This window comes from Micromesistius poutassou, assembly GCF_964030765.1.
Source record: "Micromesistius poutassou genome assembly, contig: SCAFFOLD_6489, whole genome shotgun sequence".
Lineage (NCBI taxonomy): Eukaryota > Metazoa > Chordata > Actinopteri > Gadiformes > Gadidae > Micromesistius > Micromesistius poutassou.
This window is the reverse complement of record NW_028180227.1, coordinates 1-9633: the sequence shown is the minus strand read 5'-3', so window position 1 is coordinate 9633 and position 9633 is coordinate 1. Positions and strand designations below refer to the sequence as shown.

The 9633-nt window shown below is 44.0% G+C and overlaps 1 protein-coding gene across 1 annotated transcript; it reads right to left on the bottom strand.

The window, feature by feature from the left end:
* Positions 1-515: 515 nt before the first annotated feature.
* LOC311371000 (kalirin-like) lies at positions 516-9627 on the bottom strand (the record flags this gene model as incomplete). Its single annotated transcript, XM_084489262.1, has 9 exons — positions 9568-9627; positions 8153-8338; positions 7609-7780; positions 7159-7331; positions 6439-6722; positions 2762-2879; positions 1811-1867; positions 1645-1672; positions 516-678 (listed from the first exon to the last, which is right to left on the bottom strand). Coding segments are annotated over exons 1-9 (1214 nt in total), but the record flags the coding sequence as incomplete, so codon positions are not given.
* Between the last annotated feature and the right edge of the window lie 6 nt (positions 9628-9633).

Sequence of the window (9633 nt, the reverse complement as noted above, 5' to 3'; positions counted from 1 at the left end):
GAGATGAGGAGAGAGGAGACAAGGAGAGAGGAAAGGAAGAGAGAGGAGACAGGGAGAGAGGAGAGGAAGAGAGGAGACAAGGAGAGAGGAGAGGAAACAAGGAGAGAGGAGACAGGGAGAGAGGAGAGGAAGAGAGGAGACAAGGAGAGAGGAGAGGAAACAATGAGAGAGGAGACAGGGAGAGAGGAGAGGAACAGAGAGGAGACAAGCAGAGAGGAGACAAGGAGAGAGGAGACAATGAGAGAGGAGAGGAAGAGAGGAAACAAGGAGAGAAGAGAGGAGAGACAAGGAGAGAGGAGACAAGGAGAGAGGAGACAATGAGAGATGAGACGAGAGGAGAGGAAAGGAGAAGAGGAGGGGAGGAAATGAAAGAGGATCAGAATCCTGATTTGTGTCAAAATCTTTCTCTCTCTCTCTCTCTCTCTCTCTCTCTCTCTCTCTCTCTCTCTCTCTCTCTCTCTCTCTCTCTCTCTCTCTCTCTCTCTCTCTCTCTCTCTCTCTCTCTCTCTCTCTACCTGATGGTGATGGTGAGGCGGGCGGTGTTGACCACAGGGTTCTGGTCTGGTCCCTTTAGGGCGATCGAGGGCCTCGGTCGCCCACTGATTTTACAGCGCAGGGCCACCGTCTCCCCGACAACACAAACCCTGTCCTCGAGAGGGGCCAGCACCTCAGGGGCCACTGACACACACACACACACACACACACACACACACACACTCAATATAATCAAATGCAGACTAAATTTATTTAATGTAATCTAATGTAGTCTAATCTATTTAATATAATCTAATGTAGTCTGATGTAGTCTAATCTACTTAATATAATCTAATGTAGTCTGATGTAGTCTAATCTACTTAATATAATCTAATGTAGTCTAATCTACTTAATCAAATCTACTTAATGTAGTCTAATGTAATCTAATGTAGTCTAATCTACTTAATATTATCTAATGTAATCTAATGTAGTCTAATCTACTTAATATAATCTAATGTAATCTAATGTAGTCTAATCTACTTAATATAATCTAATGTAGTCTGTAGTCTAATCTACTTAATATAATCTCATGTAGTCTGATGTAGTCTAATCTACTTACTATAATCTAATGTAGTCTAATCTACTTAATCTAATCTATTTCATGTAATCTAATGTAGTCTAATCTACTTAATGTTATCTAATGTAATCTAATGTAGTCTAATCTATTTAATGTAATCTAATGTAGTCTGATGTAGTCTAATGTAGTCTGATGTAGTCTTATGTAGTCTAATCTACTTAATGTAATCAAATGTAATCTAATGTAGTTTAATGTAGTCTAATCTACTTAATATAATCTACTTAATGTAGTCTGATGTAGTCTAATGTAGTCTAATGTAATCTAATGTAGTCTGATGTAATCTGATATAGTCTAATGTAGTCTAATCTACTTAATATAATCTACTTAATGTAGTCTAATGTAGTCTAATCTACTTGATATAAACACTCTAGAGGCTGAGCAGCGTACTGCCCTCTAGAGGCTGAGTACTGCCCTCTAGAGGCTGAGCAGCGTACTGCCCTCTAGAGGCTGAGCAGCGTACTGCCCTCTAGAGGCTGAGCAGCGTACTGCCCTCTAGAGGCTGAGTACTGCCCTCTAGAGGCTGAGCAGCATACCTTCCTGGATGAAGTTTGGGTTGATGAGCTGAAATAGAAGAGTTGATGTTAGTTCAGAAGCACTGGCAATAGACCTAGTAACAATACGGAGTGTGTGTTTGTGCGTGTGTCTGTATGTGTGTGCGTGTGTGTATGTGTGTGTCCGTGTGCGTGTGTGTGTGTGTACCTCCATCCCGGTCTTGGGGTCGTCATCACAGTCTGACTCCTCAGAACTGTGAGTCTCCTGGTTGGACAGGAAGTGGAGGAGAGGAGAGGAGGAGAGGAGGAGAGGAGAGGAAGAGAGGAGAGGGGAGGAGAGGAGAGGAGAGCAGAGAGGAGGAGAGGAGAGGGGAGGAGAGGAGAGAGGAGGAGAGGAGAGGGGAGGAGAGGAGAGGAGGGAGGAGAGGAGAGAGGAGGAGAGGAGGAGCGGGACTCCATGGGGAGGAGGAGAGGAGGAGAGAGGTTTATTTGTGACCAGGAATAGCCCCGTCATACTTACTCATCTCCATGGAAACCAGAAGTGCAGCTGTTAACATCTTGTATGTTGGCTACTGAAGGACGTTGGGCGTTCTGCCAGAGCTCTGAGGCTGGCTGGGCTACACTACACTACCTGGAGCTACACTACGCTACCTGGAGCTACGCTACATGGAGCTACCTGGGGCGGTCGTGGAGCAGGGAGGACTCTGTATCACTTCCTGGTCACATGGTCTCCTACTGTATGATCGTATCCAATGATATTAGAACGTTAGTTCAGAGTCGACTAAAACACTGTCAGTACATCATGGAGGGCGGGGACTCACTTCACCGCTATGATTGGCTGGTTGGCTCAGGAGTGCACTTACACACACACACACACACACACACACACACATAAACACACACAAAAACACACTTGCACACACAAACACACACACACACAAACACATGCACACACAAACACACACACACAAACTCACACACGCGCACACACATACACATACAAAGACACACACACACACACATGAACAAACACACACACACAAACACACATCCACGTACAAACGCACACACACACACACACACACACACACACGCACAAACATACACACACACACACCAACGCCGTGCAGGTATAGTTTGGTTTAACGTATGAACTCACTTTGGCCCCCTGAGGGGAGGGGGGGCGCGGGGGGGGCGTGTCTTTGGGTTTACGCAGGAGACCATTCTCCTGACCTTTGACCTTCCGGGAGCGCAGCGTGTTCCACGACAGAGACTTCCTGTGTGTACAGGAACCAATCAGAGATACTTCCTGCTGCTCAGCCCAGCTCGGCCAATCAGACCAAGGAGAACATGATTGGTTGGTTAGCGGGAGAGAGAGAGGGAGGGCGGAGTCCTACTGTATGTTTCATATTATCATAATTCTTTAGAATTAAGGTGATTCTAATTATTATGATTATTGTACTCATTATTATCATTGTAATGTGTGTGTGTGTGTGTGTGTGTGTGTGTGTGTGCAGTGTTTGTGAGTGTGTGTGTGTGCAGTGTTTGTGAGTGTGTGTGTGTGTGTGTGTGTGTGTGTGTGTGTGTGTGTACTGCTCTATAGCAGCACTAATTGGAAGCCTCTTTATCTGGAGGTGCAGGTGTCACCTTTACCCTTAATGTACAGAATGGACTGAGACTCTCTGCAATCTAACACTTCCTTTTAGCCAAATATGGATTTTGCCATGATATGTACTTATTTATCAAATCCAAATAAAGATGTAAACTGTGTGAATGTGTGTGTTGGTTGGTTGGTCTCGACCAGTGAAGTGAGTTAAAACTTAAAAGACAGACAAGCAACCAACTTGAAAAGCCCACAAATTGGTGCTAGAAATCTGGTTATGGTCGAAACCACTAGTCCTACTGGTCCACTCTAGGAGAACATCTAGTCCTACTGGTCCCTGCTGGTCCACTGTAGGAGAACATCTAGTCCTACTGGTCCCTGCTCTGTAGGAGAACGTCTAGTCCTACTGGTCCCTGCTGTGTACGAGAACGTCTAGTCCTACTGGTCCCTGCTGGTCCACTATAGGCCGCAGAACATCTAGAAGCTGGTTCTACAGCTATTCTGCACTCTATTCAACGGTCCAACTGTGTGTTGCTATTCAGTTCTCTGGATAAAGCCTAACTCTTCAGTTCTCTGGATAAAGCCTAACTCTTCAGTTCTCTGGATAAAGCCTAACTCTTCAGTTCTCTGGATAAAGCCTAACTTTTCAGTTCTCTGGATAAAGCCTAACTCTTCAGTTCTCTGGATAAAGCCTAGCCCTTCAGTTCTCTGGATAAAGCCTAACTCTTCAGTTCTCTGGATAAAGCCTAGCCCTTCAGTTCTCTGGATAAAGCCTAACTCTTCAGTTCTCTGGATAAAGCCTAACTCTTCAGTTCTCTGGATAAAGCCTAGCCCTTCAGTTCTCTGGATAAAGCCTAACTCTTCAGTTCTCTGGATAAAGCCTAACTCTTCAGTTCTCTGGATAAAGCCAAGCCCTTCAGTTCTCTGGATAAAGCCTAACTCTTCAGTTCTCTGGATAAAGCCTAACTCTTCAATTCTCTGGATAAAGCCTAACTCTTCAGTTCTCTGGATAAATCCTAGCCCTTCAGTTCTCTGGATAAAGCCTAACTCTTCAGTTCTCTGGATAAAGCCTAGCCCTTCAGTTCTCTGGATAAAGCCTAGCCCTTCGGTCCTCTGGATAAAGCCTAACTCTTCAGTTCTCTGGATAAAGCCTAGCCCTTCAGTTCTCTGGATAAAGCCTAGCCCTTCGGTCCTCAGGATAAAGGCTAACTCTTCAGTTCTCTGGATAAAGCCTAGCCCTTCAGTTCTCTGGATAAAGCCTAACTCTTCAGTTCTCTGGATAAAGCCTAGCCCTTCAGTTCTCTGGATAAAGCCTAACTCTTCAGTTCTCTGGATAAAGCCTAACTCTTCAGTTCTCTGGATAAAGCCTAGCCCTTCAGTTCTCTGGATAAAGCCTAACTCTTCAGTTCTCTGGATAAAGCCTAACTCTTCAGTTCTCTGGATAAAGCCTAACTCTTCAGTTCTTTGGATAAATCCTAGCCCTTCAGTTCTCTGGATAAAGCCTAACTCTTCAGTTCTCTGGATAAAGCCTAACTCTTCAGTTCTCTGGATGAAGCCTAGCTCTTCAGTTCTCTGGATAAAGCCTAGCCCTTCGGTCCTCTGGATAAAGCCTAACTCTTCAGTTCTCTGGATAAAGCCTAGCCCTTCAGTTCTCTGGATAAAGCCTAGCCCTTTGGTCCTCTGGATAAAGCCTAACTCTTCAGTTCTCTGGATAAAGCCTAACTCTTTAGTTCTCTGGATAAAGCCTAACTCTTAAGTTCTCTGTTTTTCAGCCTAACTGTTCAGTTCTCTGGATAAAGCCTAGCCCTTCAGTTATCTGGATAAAGCCTAACTCTTCAGTTCTCTGGATAAAGCCTAGCTTTTCAGTTCTGTTTTTCAGCCTAACTCTTCAGTTCTCTGGATAACGCCTAGCACTTCAGTTCCCTCGATAAAGCCTAACTCTTCAGTTCTCTGGATAAAGCCTAGCTTTTCAGTTCTCTGGATAAAGCCTAACTCTTCAGTTCTCTGGATAAAGCCTAGCTTTTCAGTTCTCTGGATAAATCCTATCTCTTCAGTTCTCTGGATAAAGCCTAACTCTTCAGTTCTCTGGATAAAGCCTAACTCTTAATTTCTCTGGATAAAGCCTAGCCCTTCAGCTCTCTCTGGATAAAGATTTGAGTACACCTCCCTAGATTGAATATATACACAGTCACAGATGAAGCTTCCAGTTTTAACATCAGCAGTAACAATGTAAACTCTAGTTGTGTAGTTTGGCTGTAGCTGTATAGGTGTCATTTAGTTTTCTATTTGTGTAGTTGTGTAGTTGTGTGATGTAGTTCCTTAGTTGGGTTGTGTATTAGTGTAGTTTAGTTGTGTAGTTGTGTAATATAGTTCTTTAGTTGGGTTATGTAGTTGTGTAGTTGTGTAGGCCAGAGAATCGCTGAGTTTGACTTCTGCACTCATAGTTTATTTACAAATATTAACAACTACAATCTGTGACACATCTTCATTCTATCACATTAAACACGGTCATCATCATCATCATGGTGGTACCAGAGTGGAACACGTTCAACACGTCTAAGCAGATATTGCACAGCCTGGATCAGAGCTGACATCTTAGTGCAAAGCAACCCTGACAGGAATGTTGTAGAGCTTTATAACTTTATACACAGTCAACACAAAATAAATCATAACAACCAAAATTCCTGAAAAAATACAGTATGAACTTGACAGGAGGAGGAGGAGGATGAGACCTCTCTCCTCTGAGACCTCCAAAAATCAAACAGGAAACAAAAACTGGGTAGGAACTGAAATCAGAGTCCATCCTGCTGACTGCTGCTGCACTCAGTTCAGCTCAGTTTGGTTTAGTCCGGTTTGGTTTAGTCCAGTTTGGTTTAGTCCGGTTTGGTTTAGTCCGGTTTTAGCCAAACTGGCAGAATCAGATAGAAGCGTGTGTGTGTGTGTGTGTGTGTGTGACAGGGTGGAGCAGCGTTGTGTGTGTGTGGTGTGTGGTGGGTGTGTGTGTGTGTGTGTGTGTGTGTCAGGATGGAGCAGTGTTGTGTGTGTGTGGTGTATGTATGTGTGTGTGTCAGGGTGGGTAAAAACAGGTCAAATAAAAAAATACAAAAAAAGCCAGTCTCACTTGGACACCCGTCAGCCAACCAGAGTCAGCCTTCTGTTGAGGAACAACCAATGAGGGAGGGTCTTAGTCTGCGGTTGGGGAGGGGGGAGGGGGTTGGGGGGGCGGGACTTACTTGATGTCGTTGGCCCCAGCCGCAGCAGAGAAACAGGAAGTGGAGGAGGAGTCTTTTATGGGCTTGGTAGGCGGAGCCAGGACATAACCGGGCACCCAGCCCTCAGCAGCAGGCGATTGGCTGTCAGCCGGCCGATACACCAGATACATCTTCTGCTGATTGGCTGCCAGGATCTGGACCGTCTCTCCCTGACTCACACAGATCTCATTCTCCTTCAGAGCCGAGTAGTCCTGAGACACCAGCATGGTGGAGGAGACCCCGTTACAGCTCCTATCATCTCCTCCCTGAGGAGAGGAGGAGAGGGGAGAGGAGGAGAGGAGAGGAGAGGAGGAGAGGAGGAGAGGAGAGGAGGAGGGGAGGAGGGGAGGAGAGGGGAGGAGCAGAGGAGAGGAGGAGAGGGGAGAGGAGGAGAGGAGAGGAGAGGAGAGGAGGAGAGGGGAGAGGAGAGGGGGGAGAGGAGAGGAGGAGGGGAGGAGAGGAGAGGGGAGAGGAGGAGAGGGGAGAGGAGAGGGGAGAGGAGGAGAGGGGAGAGGAGGAGGGGAGAGAGGAGAGGAGGAGGGGAGGAGAGGAGAAGGGAGGAGGAAGGTCATGGTATGTTTGAAGACAACACACTACTACAACATCTGTATACATAACTCTGTATCTATCAGGTTCTATCTGTGTATCTATCAGGTTCTATCTGTGTATCTAGTTCTATGTATGGACGTGTCAGGTTGTCACCATGGAGCCGGCGGGGGGGCGGTCCTCCTCTCCCAGCCCCAGGGAGGAGGCGGGGCGCGGCTGGGAGGGGGGCTGGCTCCGGGAGTCGTGGAAGGAGGAGTGGTTTCTGTTGAGAGAGGAGGTCCTGCTGCCGGCGCAGCGCTCCTTCTGGTACTCGATGGGAGACTGCAGAGCTGAGGACATGAGGGCAGCAGGACCAGGGCTCTATCAACCTGAGTACTTAAATAAATCATAATTTGACTCAAAACATTTAAATAACAAAGTATTTTATTTAACTTTAACTATCGCTAATAAAATATAGCCTGATAGATTCACGGTTGAAAATTACATAGCCATGTAGTCATAGTAGCGGTAGTATTAGCAGTATTCATCCAAGCTGTATTAGATATACATATGTTACATATGAATACTAGAGACACACACACATGGGTGTGTGTGTGGTTTCCTCACCGGTCAGGAAGTTGCTCTGGGCTTCCAGGACTTCCTGGATGTGTTTGACCCACAGCTGCTTGACCTCGGCGTTGGCGGCCTGCAGCGTGTAGCGCTCGGCTGAGCCGTGGTGACACAGCACCAGCCTGCAGGGGTCGCTGTCCGCCGCCTCGTCCAGCCCCAGCACCGCCACCTACACCCCCCCGCCCCGAGCACCTATCAGCACCTCCAGACCCTTCTTCAACTGGTAGCCAGGTGTGTATTCATATAGTACTGGTATTGCAGTATTAGTATCTTGATACCCTTCTTGAACTGGTAGCCAGGTGTGTATTCATATAGTACTGGTATTGCAGTATTAGTATCTTGATACCCTTCTTGAACTGGTAGCCAGGTGTGTATTCATATAGTACTGGTACTGCAGTATTAGTACCTTGATACCCTTCTTGAACTGTAGCGAGGTGTGTATTCATATAGTACTGGTATTGCAGTATTAGTACCTTGATACTCTTCTTGAACTGGTAGCGAGGTGTGTATTCATATAGTACTGGTATTGCAGTATTAGTACCTTGATACTCTTCTTGAACTGGTAGCCCGGCGTTGAGGAGCCCTTCCTCAGCAGCTCGCTGAAGATGACGATCTGCTCGAAGAGGAACACGCGTCTCTCTTTAGAGCGCGACAGCACGCCGCCGTCCTGCTCCGTCACAAAGAACGTCTCCTGCTGGAGCAGCTTGCCCTGGCTGGTCAGTTTACCCTGAAATACATAAACAGCATAATATACATATCATATGCATGATAATAATACACATAAACAGCTTCATAATGTACATATCATATAAATACATAAACAGCTTCATAATGTACATATCATATATATAATATACATATCATATACATTCACATGATAATAATACACATAAACAGCTTCATAATGTAATATCATATAAATACATAAACTTCATAATGTACATATCATATATATAATATACATATCATATACATTCACATGATAATAATACACATAAACAGCTTCATAATGTACATATCATATAAATAATATATAATCTACATCATAGAATATACATTCACACGATAATAATACACATAAACAGCTTCATAATGTACATATATAAATACATAAACAGCTTCATAATGTACATATCATATAAATACATAAACAGCTTCATAATGTACATATCATATAAATACATAAACAGCTTCATAATGTACATATCATATAAATACATAAACAGCTTCATAATGTACATATCATATACATCACATGATAATAATACACATAAGCAGCTTCATAATGTACATATCATATACATCACATGATAATAATACACATAAACAACTTCATAATGTACATATCATATACATCACATGGTAATAATACACATAGAATATCCATTTGAATCCATGCTGGAGCAGCTTGCCCTGGCTGGTCAGTTGAAAAAGTATCCACCACATATTTATAATAGTCTTCTTCTCTCTTCTTTCATGTCCAGAGACCAGCGAGGAAGAATCCTCATTTACAATGTTGACGAGTTACAGAAATACAGAGATAAAACCAACACAAAACAATCAAGTGTTGTGTTCTAATACACATCTAATACACATAGAATACATAACTGATACACATCTAATACACATAGAATACATATCTGATACACATCTAATACACATGGAATACATATCTGATACACAACTAATACACATCTAATACACATGGAATACATATCTGATACACAACTAATACACATGGAATACATATCTGATACACAACTAATACACATCTAATACACATAGAATACATATCTGATACACAGCCTAGCTGGTTAGTGTAATATAGTATAGTTAGTGCTGGTTAGTCTAATATATACTATCCATGTATATACATATACAAGCTATAGCAGGTTGCTAACTCTGAATGTATAACATGTATAACATGTATATAACAGTAATATCATCCATCCCCACCTCAAAGCCCTGCAGCCGGCCCAGGTTCATCATGTCGTTACACAGCTTAGGCACCTGGGACATCAG